This window comes from Heliangelus exortis, chromosome 22 (genome assembly GCF_036169615.1).
Source record: "Heliangelus exortis chromosome 22, bHelExo1.hap1, whole genome shotgun sequence".
Classification (NCBI taxonomy): domain Eukaryota; kingdom Metazoa; phylum Chordata; class Aves; order Apodiformes; family Trochilidae; genus Heliangelus; species Heliangelus exortis.
Window position 1 is genome coordinate 10,010,901 of NC_092443.1, and position 22,385 is coordinate 10,033,285.

Genomic DNA, 22,385 nt, shown 5'->3' on the forward strand with positions numbered 1-22,385 from the left:
CCCCTCAAAGAAGATTTGCTGAATCATTAGGGAGGAGGCAAGAACTATAGAGGCAGCTGGTGGCCTGTGATAAAACTCTGGTCTTCAGGGTTTGCAGATGAAATTCCCTTCAGTTGAATGCCTGGGTCACATTCCCTTCTGAGCTAAGATTGCTGAGGACTTTGGGATTGAGGAAGTGGTGCCTCAAAAATATAAATTATTGATCCTGAAAAACACAAGGTTTGCGTTGTATCTCCTGCAAAATTTATAATGATGCTATGAGAAACCTTGCAGGCTGGGAGCTAAATTCTGCTGACTGTTGTATGTTGTGTCCACTTCAGTTAAAAAAAATAAGAACTTGGATTGAAATGGGCCACAGTAGGTAGTGGCTCCTTCCAGACTTGCAGTAGCAAGGAGGTAGAGTGTGAGCAAAGCTGTGCCAGGACTCCAAGACAGACATTTGCCTCTTTATTTGAAGACAAGATGCCAAATTCCACTGGTACAACTTATGCAGCTCTTTATATCCCAAGAGGTCTGAATCTTGCCCACTGCTAAATGACTGAAATAAAAGCTAGGAGGTAAAATGCTGTGTTTAATTTCATTGGTCTTTCATTTACTCTCTATATGACCTTGAGTTACTTTCTTTCTCCCTGGCTCTTGGTTTCCTTGCAGTAAAATAGGGATAAGGGGTTTCCATCTTTGTGGAGCATTTTGAAGTCTTTGGATGTGCTGTTTGAATGCAAAGTATAGGTAATATCTTGAGATTCCACACCAGTGGTGTGGCACTGTGCAGCCATGGCTCTCTGACTTTGTTTCCTTAAATTCCATTCAACATGGGATAACCTCAGCTGTCCCATGTGCATTCACTGTTAAACCAAAGGCCTTCTCCTGCTCTGTCAGCTCTGCCTTTAAGGTAAAGCACTGGAAAATGTCAAGCTGCTCCAGGCTGGATCTAAATAAGGAGCTGGGATGTCTGTCTGACACCCTGGCTCACCATGTCCACGCTCAGGACGGGGCCCTTTCAAGAACAGGAATTCTCCATCATGTCCCACTTCCTCTTCCCCAGCTGAGGCAAGAGATAACTTCTATTTTATAAAGAGAAGAAACAGCAGACTTGACCACTGCCAAAAATCCCACTAAAGCTCCTAATATAGAAGGGCCTGGGATGTATGATAAAGTTCCATTACTTTAAAAATTATTCAAGAGGAAAACAGAATCAATGGGGTAGGGTGTTTCTAACTTCGGGAGGAAGCCTTGAACCCCAGAGCTGTGTCGGCCAGGGGTGAATGTGGCTGCTGAACTTGGAACTTGCTCAGGAGCCCTCCATGCACAAGAATCAAATGGCTTAGAGGCTGCTCAGAGCCTGGAGAACATCAGATTATGGGCTGGAGCAGAAAGAGCTGTGAGAAATTTCACTTCAGAGTGGTGCAGAAACCACAGGGGTGTGACTCCTCTCAGGGAGCTTGAGATGTCTGCTGATACAAGGCTCCTGCTCTCTTCAGGGAGAGAAGTAGGGGCATTGGAGGCATGACTTCTGTCCTGGTTTAGATATGTGCTGAGTAACTCCCTGGGTATCTTATTTAGCAGAAAGGGAGCCTCTGAGGGACAAACTCACACAGAAGATATCCTGGTCTGCATCACTGCTGCACAAGGGTTCTTGCCTTTTATGCTCTGGAGAGCTTGGGACAGCACTTGTACCCAGACAGACAACTGTGACACATCCTCCTGGGACAGGACAGAGCTTGCACTACGGTCAGCTCTCAGTAAATCCCCTGAGGGACCCCCTCACCAGCCTGACCCCAGCCAAAGACACCGAGGTGGGGGGGATGCAGGATGCCAGGTGTCTGGATGGTCTGACAGCCCCAGGGAGATGGAGCTGCTGATCTGGTGCTGGTTCTGTCCTGCAGAGCCCATCCTCAGCAGGGACACCAAGGAGTGGGCTATGTGGGGATCTTGCTGCCCTCCCTCTCATGGCTGAAGTGTGGGGACCAGGAAGTTACAGAGATCCAAGGGAGCTCATCCCCATGGAGATGGTTTCCCTGCTATGATTTTCAGCTGTATGGGTTTGGTGATTGCTGCCCCAGGAGGAGGGGTAGAGGGGTATTTACTGGTCCATACTTTTGCAGCTCAGATGGGAGTGGTGAAGTTTTTCCTTTTCCGTTCACTTTTGTTTGTTTGTTTTTGTTTGTTCATTTGTTTTTTGGAAATAGCAAAGGGAAAAAGAAAGCATTTATCTGTACAGCAGAACTTAGTGACTTGTGTTGTTCTGCATTCCCCTCCCAGGCATAGGGAAGGCAGCAGAGGGGAGAGCTCTGGGCACCCCACAGGAGCAGCTTGCTCCATCACATCCAAACCATTTACTGTAGCTCTGACTCTGCCTGCCAGAGTTCCAAAGAAAACCCACCCCATGGGCCCCAGTGTTCCCATTTGCAGCTCCCAGGCTGTGCTTACCCGGGTTATTTGTGTGATGGGGGCTGATGCCTGGGTGCAGGGGCTGACAGCCCTTTCCTGCCAATCTGTCTGTTGTTCAGATGAAGTGGTTGGAAAGTGCTCACTCTCCAGTTCCCTCTTTGGCTCAGGCACTCTGATAAGGCCTGGGCTGTCCTATCTTGCCCCTGGAGCTGTTCCTCCTCCCTAACAGGCTGCTTTGCATGCTGACAGTTAGCAGCAGGCAGTGCTTGATAAACTTATCAGAGCAAAGCTGAGCTCAGTGCACACTCAGCTCCTCCCCAGCCTCAGATTTCCCCATTCCTGGGGACTCTGCTCTGCTACCATGAACAGGGATCACCCTTGGGCCAGCAGGTCAGAACCAGCCAGAGGTCCAGATTGGGAAGTGCTTCAGAGGTTGGACTGGATGATCCTGGAGGTCTCTTCCAACCTAAACCATTCTGTGAAGCAGCACCCTTGATATGAGGGTGACAAGTGGGATGTTTGTAGCATCCCTCCCAGCTCTGTCTCCCACCCTGGAATATTATTCACTGGTGGAAATGCTGCTGATGTCTGGTTTGTCTTCTCTGTGTTTCTGCTTGCCCTGCTTCTCCACTCCTTTGGCTATTTAGTGATTTCAATGTTGGGGTTTGCTGTGTATCCTTGGGGGATTCCTTTCCAAGCCAGTTCCAGAATGAGGTTGCTTTGCTGAATTAAGTTCCTATCATTAGTATCTCAGTAGTATTGAGCTGTTCCAGCCCAGACCAAGGCTCCATTGTGTGAGGTGCTGTACGTAGGAGATAAGGAGGGGCAGACCCCGTTCCTGACTATCTTACCATTGAAATAAACAACCAAAATGAAGGGGAGAGGGGGAATGATTATCCTCCTCTTACAGATGGGGTGAAGCTTTCTGTGAGCTTCATGAACAACTTCAGAAATCCAGTGCCTGTGTCTTACCCGAGGCCGTGCAGGAAACCTGTGGCAGATCTCAAGTCTGAGATCAGTGTGACCATGGTGGGTCAGGAACTCCCCAGGGATCTGTGTTTTCTGAGGTCTCATCCTGCACACAGACAACAGCCTGACTGAACTATCCTTGAATAAGTTTGGTGTGGCTGCTGTGGGTTGTCTCCTCTGCATGCATGTGCAGTTCCAGGGATAAAGGGGAAAAAAGGAAAAGGGAAAGGGGAAAAACATCTCTGCCTTAGGAGCAGAGTGATTATAAACTGCCTCTGTGTGTGTTCAGCCTTCAGGTTTCCCCTCCTGTGCTGCTGCTGTGTCCCCATCACCTGGGACTGCACAGCCCTGGGGCAGTGACCTTCTCTGAGGACAAGAGACTCTGCTCTTATCTCTCTTTTCTCTGAAGACTCTTTCTTGTGAAGTCTAGGGCGGGAAGTAACTCAGCAAAGAAATATGTATTTTTTTCTCCAATACAACCTATGCTGTGCCAATTCTCTCCTTCCTCTGTCACTTTTAGGTCTTCCCTAACACAGTGTAAAAACTTCAGGGTTTTGCCTTCTCCAGGATTCCCCTCCATGAAGGGTAATACAAGCTGAAAATAAACTCCAGTCTAAAGCCTTGCCAGCTGGGAACACACCTCTGTGTTTCCTGGCTCTGTCTTCATTAGGAAGAGAAAGATGCAGCAAGATGCATCCCATGTCCAAACTTCAATCCACCCTTGATGACAGCGTTTCTGGGCTGCTGCTCTCAGCACCTGAAGGCTGTCTGGAAGACAGAGGCACCTCTCTCCTGACAAAAGCCCTGGGGTTATTGCTTTGCATGTCCCTCATTTGCTAAACAAAACAGCCCAAAGACTGGGATTTTCGTTTTTTCTGGCACTATAGGGAAGGTTTGAAGGGGACAGGGGAAGTACAGGGTAGAGGGTGGGCATGGAGAGAGGCAAAAAAAAAAAAATCATCTCTTTCTTCAGCCACAAAGATGAATTGAGATTTTGCTTTTTGAGATCTGTTTCCTTGATTGACCAGTCAGAATGTTGTTTGGTTTTGGTTTTGTTTTTTTGATGCAAGGGGAGATGGTGGGAAAGTGGGAAAGGAGTTGTTTTCAGAGTGGTCAGAACTGGGGAGGATTTGCATGTTTGGAGATCAAGGCCAGGTGTGTTTGGTGCTGGCCATGGGCTGATCCTGGCTCAGGAGGATCAGGGAAGCCCTTTGCTCCACGCAGCAGCTCTGGTGGTGCTGCCATGTTGGGAGTGGAAGGCTCTTCCCAAACGTGGTGTTGTTGAGGTTTGGGTAATCCCAGATCTGCTCCTTCCTTCCAGAGGCTCAGGAGGTGCAGATGAAAGCCCAGGGCACTGAGCAGTGTGCTGCTGTCTGCCCCAGGGCAGAGCCAAGCTGGGTCCCTCCATCCTCTTCTTCGGGAGGCATCTCTCCCTGCTCAGGGATTTTGGTGACCAAGGGGCTGTGGGACTCTGCCTTATTTTCCCTCGGTGGCAACCTCAGTTCTAAAAGAAGGACAAGGCTCAGGCAGCATTACCTGCTGGCCTGGAAGCAGCACCTTGATACTCAAGAGGAAAAAACTGCAGTGCCTCAGTGGAAAACCCTGTAAGTCAATTCCCTCTCCTCATCCTCCCTTCTCAGGTCACCTCCTGACTGTCCCCGGTGCGTTGCTGTCCCCTTTGCCAGCTCCACCCACAGCCCATGTTTCTGCAGATAGGCTCCCAGCAGAACCCCTGGGCTGCTTTGGCCACAGAGATGTTTTCCTGTGCCTGGCTCTGCACATTGCCCACAAACACCTCCGTGTTCCTGCACTCCCTGCCCAGCCATCTAAAGCAGCCCTGGGCATGGGGTCACCAAGGGAGAGGCTGACACTGTCTGCTCCAGAGTAACTGCTCCTCAGGAATCTCAGTAACCACAGGAATGGTGAAAGCAGCTGCCTGCCCCTGAGTCTGGGGAGAGGAAAAGCAGGACTGGGGTGATCTGGGCTTTGTTAGGGAGGAGAAGAAGGCTGGAGAAGCTCAACCTTGCAACAGGAGACCTCAGCTGCCAGTTGAAGGTTTTACTTCTTCTGTACCATGGAAATCAAAGATAGGGATGGGAATGTCATGGACACAGTAGCCCTTGTTCAGCAAGCTCAGAAGAACTGGGAATCAGCTGTCTGATTTGGGGTTAGGAGTGGTTTAACAGGCAGGTTTGCCCCAGTGCTGACCAGTGTGTGCCAGAGCTGGGGAAGTCAGACTCCTGCAGTCCCCAGGACACAGGAGGGAGGCTCTGCCTGTCTGTTTGGGGGCTGGAGGTTATTTGCTGCCAAGCAGTTCAGACACTGATGTGCTCTTTAAATGTTTCTGTTTGTGGAGGACAAGGGGAATAACAAACATGGTTTGCATTTTGGGCTGCAGTTTTAATAAGCATTCACCTTGAGGAAGGCTTGAACGTGTGTGGGAGTGTTCATGTGTGTGTGTGTGTGTGTGTGTGTGTGTGTGTGTGTACCTGGTGTCACAGTCAGGCCCTGGAGACCAGTTTTCTAAGCCCAGTTCTGTCCCAGGTTACACACTGGTGTCCCTGCCCAGGTTCTGGCATGACCTGGAATAAACAGCAGACTTTTAGCAGGAGCTTTAACCATCTGCTGGGCACACCAGCTTCTGTACTCTGATGTGTCTCTGGCTCTGGAGAGCTGACTTGCTGCCTGTCTGGGGCTCTCTGAAGATGAGTGTCCCCTGGTCCCAGGCTCTGAGCTTTGCTGGTGGCTGTTCTGCAGCCTCTGCCCCTGAAACTGAGTCTGGGAACCCTGTTCTGTGTGTAAATTCCATCTTTATTTCAACTCAAACCATCAGGGGCAATGCTGTGCTCTTTCCCTTCTCTTCTTCTCCTCCATCCCCATTGCCTTCACCTCCAGAGCCAGGTGTGAGCCCTTCTTGAAATGGGTGTTTGGAACATGAAATACACTCTGTTAGCTCAGTTCCTGAGGAACAGATTTATCAGCTAAATCCCAGCAGGCCTGTACATGTTGTCACTGTCTGGCATAGTGCAATAAAAATATACATTCAAATAAGTATAAATACATATTTACAGTGTGCAAGTAAAGCCAGGAGTACAGATTCTTTTCATTTTCCAGCATGTGGATTAATGACTAACAGCTTAGGGACAGCATAGAACAGGGGCAAGCATGTTTTAGGTCTTAGGAGAACAACTTTGGACTTACAGCAGTCGAACTGAGGGCAGGACAAACCTCGTCTTCTTTTCTCCTGGCAATCAATGAATTTTCCAGTAGGACCATTGCTGCTCAGCTTTCCCCCCTCAGCATTCAGAGGGAAATGGGGGGTGCCACAGCCTGTTCTCCAGGCTGCTTCCCACCAGTGTCATTGTGCAAGGCAATGTGTTCAAGAATGGAGCTATGGAGCCAGGGGCTGTTATGATGCCCTATTTAGCTGAAAGCACTTGTCTTTTAATGCTGTAATAATTCCTTGTCCTTCCTGTTAATCTCTCAAGGGAGTGCATAAACCTGAGTGAATGACCACATCACCAGGAGGGGGGGTGGGGAATAAATGCCCAGTGCAGTGACTTGCCAAAGATTATATAGTGAAAAGAGGATAGAGCTTGGAGGGGAGCTGGCTCTTGTGCCAGTGGTTTTGTTTCAACCCCTAGACCTGGAATGAGGAGGAAGTACCCCCTGCTCTGTTTGTACAATATTTGTAAGGTTCTTGCACACTATGCCAGTGTGTACAGGCTGGGTCAGTTCCTCCTTCAGAGGAGCAGCTTGGAAACAAACCTGTGGCCCTTGACATTGCTCTCCAAGGCCATTCCTGACCATGGAGTGAGACAGGATTGCCCAGGACAGCCTGAAGCCTGTGTGTCCAGCATGCAGTGAAATACTGTAGGACACAGCAGCCTGGGTTGCAGGAACAGCCAGTCTCAACTGCATGGGACTGAGACAAGGGGCTCTCTAACTCAGGGCTCTTCCTGGAGATGGTTTGGTTGCTACCAACCCAGGGATCTTTGCATCATGGGGTGTATGAGGAATGCATTTGGAGACCCCACTTACCAGCTAGGGATGCAAGCTGGTTTTTCAATATTTTTCCTCCTACTCCAAGCTAAAAATACAACACTGTTAACTTGTCTTTTGATCACAGTAAATGCTCCACTGAAAGAAAATTACTTGAGGTGTCTGTTGCCAGATTGATGACCTGAGCAAATCTCTGCAGAAGCTGTGTCTGGGCTGAACACAGCTCACTGACTGCAATCTGTTTGCCTACTTCAGCCATCTCTTCCTCACCATCAAAGCAGAGAATGGTTATGGCACTAGCTTGGCACAGATTGTAGCTGCTACTAGCCCAGGAGTTCCCAGCTCACTGCTGGTCAGTCTGATGAACCCAATTCTGCACATGGTATAAATCCAGAGTAACAGTGACCTTGGAGGAATTCCTCTGGATTTACACTTGAGCAGGTAGCATCAGATCTGGGCTAGTACCTGTTGTGAGTGAAAAGTGAGAGCTTCTACAGGTTCCTTTGTCACCTGCTGGGATGTCCAGAGCCCTGGGGTGTTGGGACAGCCAAGCCAATGATCTGACTTTGATGATCCTCAGAGCACAGAATGCTTCCCAGGCAGCCCCTGATGGGCTGTTGGGTGGAGATGCTGGGGAGAGTCATTGTTCCTGGAGCAAGCAGAGGCAGTGGGAGCTGCAGCAGAGAGCTGGAGCCACCCCTCACTTGAGGCTGTGCTGGGTCTCCCGGTGCCTCCGCAGATCCACCTTGCGCTGGAAGCCCTTGGCACAGAGCTCACAGCTGAAGGGTTTGAAGCCCGTGTGCTTGCGGCTGTGGGTGATGAGGTTGGAGCTCTGGCTGAAGGCTTTGCCACATACCTGGCACTTGTGGGGCTTCTCCCCTGCAGAGCAGAGAAACAGAATCACAGAATCACCCGGGTTGGGAAGGAGCTATGAGACCACCAAGTCCAACCCTTGATCCACTCCCCCCATGGTTCCCAGCCCATGGCACTGAGTGCCACATCCAGGCTCTCCTTAAAAACCTCCAGGGATGGAGAATCCACCCCCTCCCTGGGCAGCCCATTCCAGTGTCTGATCACCCTCTCTGCGAAGAATTTCTTCCTAATATCCAACCTAAACCTCTCCTGACAGAGCTTAAGCCCATGGCCTCTTGTCTGACTGGTAAAATGGTAAGAAAAAGTTTGGCAGCTGGGAGAAGGGAAGCAGAAATGCCCTTAGCAGGCTCAGGCCTGGCTGTGCTTGTGCATCAGGGTGCTACTGAAGCATCTACACTGTGATCCAGCACCAGAGGGGCAGAGAAACCAGAGGTTATTCTCTCCAGCTGTGATCTAGGGCTGGAAATATGAGGTGCAGCTGAGGCTGGTTAATGACCCCCTCCCTGTCCCACAGCCACCTCAGGGATGCTCAGACCTTTTGCTGCCTTACCACGCAGGGCAGAATGACTTCCCAGTGCCCCTGGGCACTCATCCCCAGCCCAGTATCACTGTGCGTGGGGACTCTGTATCAGCATGAGGGACTCAGATTGGCCTACTGGGAATGTCTAGTTTCTCACCAGTGTGGATGTAAGTGTGTTTCTTCATGTCTGACTTCTGGTGGAAGCGTTTGCCACAGTACTGGCAGGGGTAGGGCCGGGTGTCCGAGTGGATCAGGAGATGGGTGGAGAGGGTGGAGGAACGTTTGAATGTCTTCCCACACATCTTGCACTCAAAACTTCTTTCCTGTTAGGGAAAGAAAATCACGGGGTGTCTGTGGCTGCAAGACATGTGACAGAGCTGGAAGAGTGTTGAGAATACAACATTTGATAAGCAAATCTCCTTGGCTCGTGGGCTGATAGGCTGGGAGCAGTACAAAGAGAAGGCAGGGAGGGTTACTTATGGAAATGGAGTGCATCTTGTGATCCAAACTCCTGCATCCTTTAGCAGGAGGCGAGGCACAGAAGAACCAGGAGCAACCATTCTCCCATCCAAGGGCAGTCTGAGCTTTGTGAGACCAAGGTCCATGGTCTCCAGAGCTCCTGTCACTGTTAATTGGGTGCTCCAGGGAAATGCCACTTCCTTTAAACCGGGGTAAGCAACAGCTACAGCCCAAGCAGCCCTGAGCTCTGGGGGATGGTGCTCTGGGAACATGCTGCCCACCTGGGAGTGGATATTGGTGTGCTGCTCCAGGCTCACAGCATGGCCAAAGGTTTTGCCACAAACCTCACAAGCAAAGGGACGGGTGCCACTGTGAGACCTTCTGACATGGACTTCCAGTCCATGGGGAGTGGAGAACACCTGCAAGACAAAATGTGTTCTTTTGAAAGGAGGTGGCTGTGTCCATCTGTTTTCCATTCCTTTTCTTTATTTGATTCTTCCCTCTCGTGGGCCATGTGAAACATGGCATTCCTAGCACCCTTGCCCCTTAGTCAGAAGGATGAGCAGATACCTCTTTTGAACCATATGTATGCATGATGTATGTGATGTTTACTGATGTATGGAATCACAGAATCATAGAATGGGCTGGGTTGGAAGGGACCTCAGAGCTCACCAAGTCCAACCCTTGATCCACTCCCCTCGTGGTTCCCAGCCCATGGCACTGAGTGCCACATCCAGGCTCTTTTGAAATATCTCCAGGGATGGAGAATCCACCCCTTCCCTGGGCAGCCCATTCCAATGGCTGAGCACCCTCTCCAGAAAGAAATTCTTTCTAATGTCCAACCTAAACCTCCCCTGGCACAACTTGAGACCTCTTGTGCCCTCTTGTCTTGCTGAGAGTTGCCTGGGAAAAGAGCCCAACCCCCCCCTGGCTCCAACCTCCTTTCAGGGAGTTGTAGAGAGTGATGAGGTCTCCCCTGAGCCTCCTCTTCTCCAGCCTCAACACCCCCAGCTCCCTCAGCCCTTCCTCACAGGACTTGTGCTGGATCCCTTCCCAGCCTCCTTGCTCTTCTCTGGACCTGCTCCAGCACCTCAATCTCCTTCCTGAGCTGAGGGGCCCAGAACTGGACACAGGACTCAAGCTGTGGCCTCACCAGAGCTGAGTACAGGGGAAAATGAAAACCAGCCCAGGTCCCCCTGCTCCCCACAGCCCAGGTCTCCTCTGCTCTGCCACACACCTTGTTGCACTTCACGCAGTGGAAGGTCTCCAGGTCAGAGGAGTAATGCATGCTGTAATCCAGGGGGGGCTCAGAGCTTGGCAGGAGGTGGCTCCCATAGAGGCTAACAGGGTGCTCCAGGAGGGCTGACTGCATGCTGGAAGACATCTGTCTGTAGCTGTATGGCACGTGGAAAGCATCCCAGGAAAAGCTGGGTTTGTAGAAGGTGCTCGTCGTGTCTTTCATCGGCAGCCCTGGGATGGGCATCTCTGAGTTTGCAAAGGAGAGAGAGAAGTGAGTGTCCTGCCAGTGCCTGCAGCTGGGCACCAGTTAAAAAGCTCCCCAGAGGCCATTCCCCCACTTCATGTCCTGCCTGACACTGGGATCTGCAGTTGGGAATTCTTCCTCCTCTGAATCAAATCCTGATCCCCATGTTCCCGTTATGATTTTGGTTTCAATCTGAGGAAATTTTAGGAGAATGGGACACTAAGGGAATATTAATCCCCCTACCAGCCCTGCTTCACTTGGTGGTTTGAACAAGCCATCTGCCTTGATCCCTTGAGTATGGAATTGCATTAGTCCTTGGGATCTGAAGGCTCACTCAATGGGAATCATAGCAGCATCCTTCAGGGAGATGCTGAGCTAGACCAGAATTGTAAAGGGAAATGCAGAATGCTCTTGCTGAGCTCTGCCTGGGGCATGTTTGATCACTGATGTCAGAGCTGCCATTTACTGGAAATCTGGACCCAGTCACAGGGGCTCCATAAGCCCCTTGACATTTCTGTGGCCTTGGGAGTCAGACCTTGAGCTGAGGGGCCTGGCACCATCCTGCTCAGATACTGGACAGGGACACTTTCTTCTTTTGGTTCAGATGGGTCCTTTTCTTGTTTTGGAACCACGTGTTCTAGGTTCTGTTTCTTGATGTCTTCTGGTGTGCTGTCTCCTCTGGCTGTAACCACACAGCAGAGGCAGAGTTAGTTAATCCTGGCTGGGAAGAGGAGTTTGTTAAGGTGGGTTTTGTACTTCTGTATGAACACATGCCTGGAGACAGGAGCCCATGCCCAGTTTCCTGAATAAGTGCAATCAGCAGGACAGTCAAGGTCTATTCAGTGCCACCAAAGGGAAATTCCAAGCAGGATGGGATAGGCATGGTAGAGGGGGGCAGGAAGAAATCATAGAACACTTGATACCCTATATAGTTAGGGGAAATTAACTCTAGAAGACCACATGACTGTAAGAATCATTTTCCTATTTAAAACTATTTGTATTTGTGTGGATAATTAACAATCACTAACCCATAAACCTCCCCACCCTTCTCTTAAGAGATTTCAGTGTTGTTAACCTGAATTTATGGGCAGGCAGGCAGGGAAGCAGAAGGGGAGGTAGCTGCTTACACAGTTGCAAAGGTGACCACAGAGCCTCCTCTCCTCCTCCCCACACTCAAACTTCTCCATGCTTGTCCCACACCATTGAAGAGACCAACCAGTACTTGGTTGGAGTAGAATTTATAGTAAGTAATGGATATTTGTAATAAGTAAGTGGACAGAGAGGTTCAATGTATGTTCCTCCTTTCTGCTAGAGATAAAATTGGGCTGCTGAAGGATTGTATTCATCTGTTGTCCAAAGCCCCTTATGTGCCAGAGAGACACAACAAATGGTGTGAGACACAACAAATGGCCAAAGGATGATGGCAGCACTTGAAATTAAGATGTCACCTCCTTTCCTTTTTATCAGAGTTATCATAGGGCTGGATTCTGATAGCCAGGGTAAGAACAAAGGGTGAGTTGATTCTAGATTTGAATAAGGAAAATTTGAATGGTGCCTGAAGGAAGAAGGGTATTGCCCCAGCCCTGCTACTGCATGGATGGCTGTGGGAGAGCATGAAGAGGGAGGACAGGCATGGGCAGAAGCAGGGTTGGTTGGTGTTAATATAGCAGATAGCAGCCATCCCTTCCCCCCTAAGTGTGTAGACTCCTTTCACAATCATTCTGAGGATGTCAACAGGATTTTTGCACTCATTCAAATCATTGGGATGAGGTGGCAACATGCTGGGGGAGAGATGTAGGTCCAGAGAGAATGGGACAGTGAACACAAGGAGATGGAGATGGCAGAGCTGTGAGTTGGTAGGAGACAGGTAACCAAGTGCAAGCTCTTTCCTCAACTGTTAGTTGCCTGAATTTGGTCATCTTTCCCAAATGTGACCACAGCAAACTTACACCTCAAATCTAATCCCCTCCCCCCCAGCAACCCAGAAGGAAGCAAAGGGAGGATCTAAATTTAGTTCCACTGGGACAGTGTGGATTTGGCCAAGAGAAAGAGGGCACACAGTGGGGGATCCTTAGCCTGACATCCCCATGTGGGAGCCATCAGCTCACCCACCCAGCTCCCCTGGCTTGCCTGCTCAGTTATTGATTTGTCTTGGTGCTGGATGGACTCACCAGTGAAGGGAGAGGTTACTGGGTCCCAGGTGAGGACAGGCAGCTCATCTTCCACACAGCGGTGCTGATGGTATGTGTGAGCCTTTTTGCTCTTCACCAAAAAGGAACGGGGCATTTTCCATCCACTGTCTGGGCAGAAACACAGAAACCCAGCAGGTGAATCTCCCTGGTTGGAAGGGGAAGTTTCTCATTTGTTCCCCCAGCACATCAGCTCCACATGCAGCAGTTAAAACTCTTCTCCTAGGGAGACACTGAGTTCATCTCAAAGGTCCCTCAGCCCAGCCAGAGAGCAGGCAGTGGCTGCTTGGGTTTAGGCACATGAGGGATTTAAACTCTGGGGAAAACACATCCTAGTGGAGGGGTGAAAAAACCTGATTGTTGGACAGTCTTGCCACTGGATGTAGAGATGGGACAGCAGGGTCAAGATGGGGTTGCAGATGCCAGTGCAGTCTGTAAAAGTTACACTTCACAACCTCCTCCTAGGTTGAGGTGAAGGAGTACAGCTGTCTTTATATTGTAGGTGGAGAAACTGAGGCATGTGGAGATGCAGTGGTGTGTTACAGAGCAGAATGTGTCTGTGGCAAAGGCACATCAGGAGCCAGGGGCTCTCTGTTGGAGCTCTGCTCTGGCTGCAGGACACGGGGGGATGGAGACCACCCCTTGGAGAAAGGGTCTGGGTGTTTGGATTGCACCTGGAAGAGCTCAGTTCCAAACCATGCCATGGGCTGCTCTCTCAAACTGCTCCACAAGGAATAATTCCAGAAACAACATCAGTAATGGAGGAGGAAAATCCCTGCAGCCAGGAGGTGAGGGTTTCCTTCTCCTTGAGTGTTCTGTGTTCTGGCTGCCCAACAAGAGGCGAGCAGAGGCAGCACAGAAGTGCTGGGGCAGGGGGGTTACCTCTTGGATCTGACTCAAACATTGCAGACGGTTGAAATGTTGGGTTAGGAACAAACATAAAATGCTGAAATTTAATCATACAAAATTCTCTTGCAATGCATCTGTTATCTTCCTTACCCAGAGCCCAGCCCGCCCTGTGCCCGCTCCCCAGGGCCAGGGCCCGTTCCAGGGAAGGTGGTGTGGCAGCAGCCTGGATGCCTCTGTGCACCAATATCAGCTGGTGCCTTATTTGCATACATATTTGCATTTTCCCTTGTGATTGTTCAAGATAGTAGCACTAAAAGCAAATCTTGCTGCACTTCGTATGAAAACTCAGCAACAAGTCCTGGCTCTGTTGATGAGAGTACATTACTAAGTTTTGGGTTTTTTCCTGAGAGCAGCTGAAATGTAATTTATTAATGACAACAATGCAACGTTTGCTCCCCTTAAGCAGGAAAGATCTGAAACATCTGTGTAAGTCAGGACAGAGCAGTGCTGACTCCTGAAATCCCAAACAGCCAGGGATGGAAAAGGTTTGCTCCTTGGGGTTCAGAAGTGCCTGCATTACCCCTGCACACTAAATATAATTACACAGCCCTGTGGGGTTTTGTTTAAAGATCCAAGGGCCAGATTTACAGCAGAGCCTTAGGGCTGCAGGTAGGTGTGCTGTGGAATTCCCACAGCAAGGTCTGCTGTGGACTGCCAAGCCTGCTGTGGTTGCTGAGAGCCAGGTGCTTGGAAATGCAGTTACAGTTCAGCTGTCTGTCTAAATCTGGTCCAGGGTTCCCAGTGTTTCTTCAGGGATAACTGCCTTTAGACATTTTTTCTTCTGAAATGACTCCCCTGTTCATCTTCTTCCAGGAAATTTGCATGTAACTTGAGGTGAATAAGAGAAAGCAGGGGCTAAGAGTATATTTGTTAGTTTAATTTTAGAAAGAGGGCAAAACAGTACTGAGGATGAACCACAAGTGTGCCCTTGAGGGAAGGGACACTGAACTACAGTGCTGCCTTCACTCTCTAATGAGGTTCCTTCTAAGCATGAAGTGCATCCCTGCCTGGCCAAAGGGCACAGAAGTGCCTCCAGCTCTGTACAAACCCCCAGGAGTCCTGCACTGGGCAGAACCCTCCCAGCAATGCCCTGCTCAGCCCCTGCACCCCAGCTCCCAGCAGAAGCTCCGAGTCCTCCTGCCCAAGGTCAGTCCCAGATGGGGAATCTGTCACTCAGCAATCCAGCTGTGCCACAAGTCCTGCCACAAGCCCTTCAGACGTGGGATTTCCACTCATGGCCAAGGGATTTTCCCATCTGGTGGGGCAGGACTGTGTCCACAATGGAAGGTATTCATACCAGCAAGCTTCAGGCATCTGATTTCTCTCTCTGAATTAACCAGTTAATTTCCCTGGACTTCCCACACAGTGGAGGAAGAGGCTCTGGCAGTGGGTAACTGAATGTGGGGTGGGAGCCTGCACCCAGCAGTGCCCTCTGGAAGAGTTGTCCAGCACCTGGAAGACCCCAAGGTCCCAGCTGGACACCTCAGACAGGTAAATCAGAGCACAGGAGATGGGGGGCAGGAGCCTTGCAGTGTTTTGTGGTAGCACCCATACACTGAGGGCATGAAGGCACCCAGCACAGTAATTGCAGGTATGGTAACTGAGGGTAGATGGGATTTTTCTGGGTGTGTTTGCCTCAGCATATGTAGAAGGCAAACTTGGTCCAGTGTCCTGGCTGCTGGAAGGGCCCCTGCTGAGCACAAGGATCTTCAGTGCAGCACTGCACGTTACAAAAGGAAGTTACCTTCCCCCACCCCATCTCACAGAGAAAACAGGAACTGGGAGCCCATAGTTAATTAACAACTGTATTCGACTGTCTCTGTGACTCACACAGCTGAGGAAAGCCAGAAGCACAGATTGTGAGAGAAAAAAATACTACCTCTCCTTGAAACTCCAGATTATCAGCAGCAAGTGCTCAGCTGCTCCATGGCTAACTGGATCTCCCAGTGCCATGGACAGCAGCCTCTGCTGGGTCTTAAAGTCATTGATTGAAGCTTCTGACAGAATTTAGCTTCAACCTTTTGCTAAAAATTGAAATTTCTTTTCATGGCCTTTGTTCTTGCCAGACCCTCTACCTTGACAGGCACGAGGGAGTTCATTGCCTGGGCAGGAGTGGCATTTCTGGGGTTCAATACAGCTTATAAAATCAGATAGAGTTGATGTTCTTATTTGTTTGCCATTCATGTAGCTGTACAATGATGTTTTACTAACCTGCCCTGAGGAAAACACAGCCAAAAGGACTCAAGGAAAAAAAAAAGAAAAAAACTGCTTTGCTATTTTGGGTATCTACCTTGGAGCCCCTTAGAAAGGCTTTAATTGACCAGTTAGGAACTGCTCAGTCTGATCCGAAAGCAGCCCCAGCACTGGTGAGCTCAGCTCCTGTGTTCAGACTCTGTTCCTTCATCCTCAGTGATGCTCTCTGGTGATTTTTGCAGAATATCACACGTAAAACTGTGCTGTAACACTGGAACTGGAAACTGTGCAACAACCACAGTCAAAGGGGTTTATTTTAGGAGGTGCTTTTGGACTTAGGATCTTCATTTCACTTGATCCCATCTTCCTCCTCAAGCCTTAACTCCCACTGCACTGCACAGCATCCAAATCCCCAAAGATACATGATTGGGCCATTTTCTATAATTCAGAAGAAATTCATCTTCTCACTGAATTAGATCCTGGACCTGTTCTTGGCTTCAGAGAAGGTTCCAAACCTGAAGCACCAAACGTGGGACAGGCATTTGCAGGGTTGTGCCACAGTGAATCAAGAACCCAGTTTGCAGCCTAAGTTCCATCCTACAGCTCCCTTTCCCTTCCCTCTAAACGCAAGGAATCCTGTTGTCAAATTTTCTGCTCAGCAGAAATACTTTTAACTTGCACTTGATATATGTCTTCCTATAAGTTGATAAGTATACAAAGTTTTAGGCTAAAAGAGGCTTTTTTCCTTCCCAGTGCTTAACTTACATTTAAATCTAAATATTGCTTTTCTTCTCTTCCTTCTGGCAAAGGTGAAGCTTCCAAAAAGAAGGAATAATTTGTCTTTCAGAAGACTACATTTTTGAAGAAAAAAAGCACAAACCAAAATGTTATCTCAAATTTTTAAGAGCCCTGATAAAATAGGAGGTTTTATGAACTTCTGACTCTTTATATTTAAAGTAATAGTCAAAAGAATTTAAGTTCTTTGCAACAAAATTAATCATGTCTTCACTAGCCTACCCTTGCAAAATTGAAATATACTTGGGGCAAGTAACCTGAATGCAGGTTTTTTAATGGAAAAATTAGCAGAACAGTTCATTGTTTTGGTAAGATTGGAGAAATGGACATATTGGCAGGGCTAGCAAATTATGGTGGAAATTCTGTCCAAATTCTGTGGAAGAGAAATGCTTGCCCAGCTTCAGTATATAGAAAAAATGTTTAGAATGTAACTGCAGCATTGCTCATTTAGGTGCTGGTGATGTTGGGGATGCCACTGGCTTTAGCAAACTTTGCCTTAGGCTTCCACGGATAAAGATTTATAGACTGCAATTTAACAAATCCTCTGTCCCCTTAATGCACAGATGCACATTCTGTGTGAACCTGCAAATCGTTTCTTTCCTGCTTTATGTATTGAATCAATTGGGTGAAGTATGTAATAAGTGTCTAGAAATAGATAATTCCATATGCTAAAAATCGTTACCCTAATCAGCATATGCTCAGAAGGGACTGAAAAATAATAAAATGTAGATTTGAAGCAAAAATGCAAACCAGGAGAGGCTGAATTATCCTCTAGCAAAAGTGGCATAGATTAATTGGTGTCAGCAGAGGTGTTCTCTGAATGTAAAGGTCTGGCCCTGTAAAAGAGCAATTAAAAGGAAAAATACAATACACCCTCTCCTCAGTGCTCAAGTACAGAAGTCTGCATCTAGAAACTATTCCTGCTCCGTGGAGTTTGCTGGAACACAGGGATCTGAGACCACTTCACATCTGACATGGTTGGGTTTGCTGTCACCAATTTCACACTTAAGAGTAAGTATAGGGTATGTGTTTCTTAAAGGGTTCTTAAAGGTTTGACTCATTTGAATTAAGTGAACAATTATCATCAAGGAGTCCCCAGGACAAGTGGAAGATGTCACATATTTGCAAACACAAGCAAAGAAGAAGAAAAAGGTTACAGAAACATACCAGATAAATGAGAAACAACCCCCCCACCCCCAACCAAACAATTAATTTAAAAGTGTTTAAAAGCATAAATCAGTCACCTGTTTGGGGGATTTTGCTTTACTGGATTCACCTTGAAATCTCCCCAGACAAGCAAGATGTTGTCTTCTCTCCGGGCTCCTCTTCCACTTTTTCACTTGGTCGCTCTCTGCTGAAATAGATACTTCTCCTTTTTTCTCTCTCTGTTTTTTTTTGCCCCTGTTCCCCTCCCTGATTTTTCAATCAGATTATTTGTGTCAAAATCTGGCGGTGAAGAAACAACCAATAGAGAAGCAGAGCCCAGAAAGTATTTGCTTATCAAAACTTTCCAGGACTTTGAAAACTTGAAGAGAATTCACGATGCCCAGCTCGGAGCCCTGGGGGCAGCACCCTTCACTTTCTGGGGCAGCTTTGTCTTCTGCAGGAACACTCCTCTGTCTTATTGACAAAGAGCATGACACAGGGAAATAAGGTATGAAGCACACATTTGTTATTTTGTCTTTTCCTTTTTTATTTTTATTTTTTTTTTAAAGAATAACTCTTAGGAAACCTGTATTTTTACACACATTCATCCACACAGCGTATCTTTCAGAAACAGACACACCATCTGTCTCACATGCACACACTCACATCAGTCTCATAAACAAAACCATCTAGCACATATGCACAAAATTATTTTATTCCAGAATGGATCTTTTATCTCCCCAATTTCCAAGGAAAATGAATAAATACTTGTGTGGTAATAAGAGAAAAAGCTGTGTGTTAATCAGTCTAGGCATATGTGTGTGCAATCCATACATATTTTAGGCACTGGTCTATCTATATACAGCTGTATATAGGATATAAATATAGATTTTAAAAAACTCATTAAGCAAGCTCATTAACAAGCATCTTCACAAAAAGCTCTTTCAGAGCAATAACAAGAATTTTCCCTTCTATCACTTGCTTTCAAAAAAGGTTTGAAAATGGGTTTGCAAAGGTGAAATAATTGACTGACAAACCTCCCTGTCGGGGCAGGGTGGGGGAGGCAGAGGGACTTTTCTCAGATGCCCCAGGTTTTCTGTAGCAGAGGTGGGAACAGCAATTTGCTTTTCAGAATCCTTAGGCATTGCTCTTATCTGGGGACTAACAAGGAGAGCTGATCTCCCCAGATATTTGGAGCTGAGTTAGTCCTTGATTTTGCCTATTCCACGATTTTCCCAATCCTCCTGAGTGTGCAAGAGCAGAGTGGCATGAGGTGTATGTGCCTGGGGCTACCCCCAGCACACCCTGTGCCTGGCTGGGACTGGGGCAGCAAAGATGCCTCCGGAGCACTTTATAATTATAATATATATTCAGACACCATAAGCATAGGTGAGTACCAAGTACTGAGATGTGGCCCTCAGAGAGATGCTGTTTATATCATGGAGTTTTTCTGCTCCCTCTGAGCTTTCAGACTCCTTGCAGTGCTTTCCACTGTTGGTTGCACTAAACCAGGACTCAGCTGGGTCCCTTTTCCTGCAGCAGCTCAGGCTGGTGAAAGCACCAGGAGGCAATAACCTTCCTTGTGTCCTGCCACAGGGTCAGATGGTGTTTCCCAGGGAGCAGCTGTGGTCCAGAGACACTTCAGATTCACAGCAGAGGTATTTTGTGTCCCTCTTGGCACGCTGGCCTGAGCACAGCCACAAGTCACAGCTCTTGTCAGCCTGCCCTGCCGTTGCCCCATGGCCCCGGACGGGCTGTGCAATGGGGTTTGATGCAACGCAGAGATAGGAGTGAAGATTTCATCCACATTGAGAAAGATTCAGATTTTGATCTTAGCCCATCTGTCATTTACTGAACACAGTTAATTCTTGTTGTTTATAGAAGCAAACAATCCCTTTCCCCTCTCCCTCCTCCCCTCCTTATTTATCTACCTGGGTTTTGCATGAAAGAAACGTTCCCAAGGCATTGTGCTGGCAAGCTCATTTGCATCCTCTTAGACACAGGCATTGGGAGGATTACATTTCCCACTACAAAAACAAGCATTGTAACAGAAAACCAAAATGTACATTGCAGCTTCAGGGTTTCATACCAAGGCAGTTACAGGATTTAAACAAAACAGGAAAATGACAAGCTGCTGAAAGGCCCGAGATGTTATTTCATGAAACACTGGAGCTGGTTTCTGCCAGCACCCCTGAGCACAGACTTTCTGTTGACATAAAGTGCAAATTGCTGTGGAATGTGGCCCTTAAACTAGGGAGAGTAACAGCAAATCAGACATATACACACACAAAAAAAAACAGAAAACCCACCTATATCAAACTAGTTGTGCAAAAAAATCTACCAGTGTGTTCAGTAAAACTTCCCCAGGCAGCTGATTTGAGAGATGCTCCAAAGAACATCAGGCCCAGTCCTCTGGAGCAGGAGGAGGATGTCTGCATCTCCCTGTGTGTAACCTGTGTGTAGAGCTGCACAAAACACTGCAGAGTCCCCAGATAACGGGCACAGGTCTGGCTGTCACTGCTCTGTTGTCACTGTCACCACTGCACCAGGGATGGGGACACTGCTGCCCCTGCTCCAGCTCTCACCCACCCCTTGCCCCTTTATTTTCCCTCAGGGGGAGCAAACAGTTGTGGGACGGGAGTGCAGTCCCTGGCTCGTTGTGTTCTTCCTCCTCCCTGGATTTCTCTTTGTTGCTCCTTTTGTCACCTCCCCCCTGCAATCACCCGCACAAGATGATTTAGAAAAGCTGAAGTTAAAAAAACCCAAAACCTCAAGGCCGCCGGAGGCGCATTTCGGGTTGGAAGAACCTTTGGGCTGACCCCGTGTGGTCATTTTTATTTTAGGTTCTTCCTCTTGATCCAATTTTCCCTGTTCTCTCCCGCTTCAGGGCCAGCAGAGAGCGGCAGAGCACTGGGCTGGGCTCAGGTCCGGTTCTGCTGAGCACGGTTTGGCCCTGTGTGCTGCTCCAGTGCACCCAAGTACATAGATAATTAAATTTGTAACAGTAATAATTAACAGATTAATTATAACACATCAGGTCCACTCGAATGCAGGTTATCTTCCCCTTCAACTCCAGCCTCTCCCGTAGCATTTGTGTTTTCTTTGCCAATTTGAATGTTAGGGTAATTAAGTCACAGTAAAATAACATGACTAATTGCTTCCAGCTCTTTTCTGAAGCTCATCCTAATTTCCACTCTTTTCTGCGGCAGATTAAATAAACATGTCTTCTGCACAGCAGGAAAAAAAAAATAAATACCATCACTCCGTCCAGACTGCAGTAAATATTAATTGCCATGTACAAGGCAGGAATAGATTAAAAACATGCTGGCTCCAGGCAACTCCAACTCCTCCAGGAGAGGGATGACCTATTACAGGTGCAGCACAGAACAATCTGGGCCGTACAGGGGTTGGAGCTGTGAAACACAACTCACCCTGCAGAAATAAAAATCAACTGATTTCTCAGATGGGGTTCTAATATGCTCTTTTTCTTCTTCTTCTCCTCTTTTTTTTTTTTTTTTTTTTTTTTCCACCTAGTTTCTATCGTGTAGATCAAATATCCATGACTCCTCCTGGCACTTGAGGGATAATTGATATGAAGAGGCAGATGAGCATCTTCCAAGCATCCTTGGTCCATCCCCACTGAGCTGCCCCTCCCTGCAGAAGGAAAAGCCCAGAGACCCCCGTGGCGTGGGGCTGGGAACACGGGGCTCAGGACCTGTTGCTGTGGCACAGAGACCTGAGGGTGGGGAACCTGCCCTGAGCTCATTCCCGTTCTTCCTCCCCACTCCGTGATTTTCCACAAGGAAAAACAACCCAGGAGAGCACCTGGGACAACGGGGGTGACGTTTTTTACTTCGCTGCATTTCAGCAAAGAAAAGAAATTATCTTTGTCCGCGGTTTGCATCCAGGGGCCCGGAAAAAAAGGCAGAATGCCAGGAGCTTTGCTTACGAACCCTGCAGGACTCAAAGATTTGGGATTTTTGCAGGGAAATCTCAGCCTCCTGCAGGCCCCGCTCTGCCCGCGCTGTCCCGCCTGCTCCACGCACACACACACGCACTCCCAGACTTTTTTTTGTTCCCTTTCCCCACATCCCCGCACTTTTTTTTGGCTTTTCCAGGCAGTAACCTGGATCCGCGTTCCCGCCGGGCTCCGGGGCCGCCTCAGGGCTCCTCAGGCGTTCTGCCCCGGGGCAGGGCGGGCGGGACGGGGCCCACGGGCGGGACGGGGCCCACGGGCACCCCGTGTCCCCACCCGCACCCCTGGGCGCCACGGCCGCCTCGGGACCACGGGTGGAAGGGAAACGGGGACACCGCGGAGCGGCCCTGCCCGACCCCACAAGACCCGGACCCGAGACCCCTCCGCCCGCTCCCCCCGCCCGGGCCTTGTTTACCGGCGGCAGGGAGGCCCCGCCCCTGTGACGTCATGCCCCGTGTCCCCGCCCCCCGTGACGTGTGG

General features: G+C 48.7%; 1 protein-coding gene and 1 long non-coding RNA gene across 4 annotated transcripts; one reads left to right on the top strand and one right to left on the bottom strand.

Moving 5' to 3' along the window:
• Nucleotides 1-6,314: 6,314 nt before the first annotated feature.
• GFI1B (growth factor independent 1B transcriptional repressor) lies at nucleotides 6,315-18,190 on the bottom strand. Of its 3 annotated transcripts, XM_071766414.1 has the most exons (7): nucleotides 18,028-18,188; nucleotides 12,869-12,997; nucleotides 11,233-11,379; nucleotides 10,452-10,699; nucleotides 9,496-9,633; nucleotides 8,913-9,078; nucleotides 6,315-8,241 (listed from the first exon to the last, which is right to left on the bottom strand). In XM_071766414.1, the coding sequence occupies exons 2-7, from the start codon at nucleotides 12,981-12,983 to the stop codon at nucleotides 8,063-8,065; spliced, it is 993 nt and encodes a 330-aa protein (XP_071622515.1). In that variant the 5' UTR covers nucleotides 12,984-12,997; nucleotides 18,028-18,188; the 3' UTR covers nucleotides 6,315-8,062. The 3 variants fall into 3 exon arrangements, with proteins under 3 accessions (XP_071622515.1, XP_071622516.1, XP_071622517.1); XM_071766415.1 differs by lacking the exon at nucleotides 9,496-9,633 and having other exon boundaries at nucleotides 18,028-18,190; XM_071766416.1 differs by lacking the exon at nucleotides 11,233-11,379 and having other exon boundaries at nucleotides 18,028-18,189.
• LOC139806588 (uncharacterized) lies at nucleotides 12,713-21,950 on the top strand. Its single transcript, XR_011730292.1, has 3 exons — nucleotides 12,713-15,286; nucleotides 18,213-18,437; nucleotides 21,464-21,950. It is a non-coding gene; the product is annotated as an uncharacterized lncRNA (long non-coding RNA).
• Nucleotides 21,951-22,385: the final 435 nt, after the last annotated feature.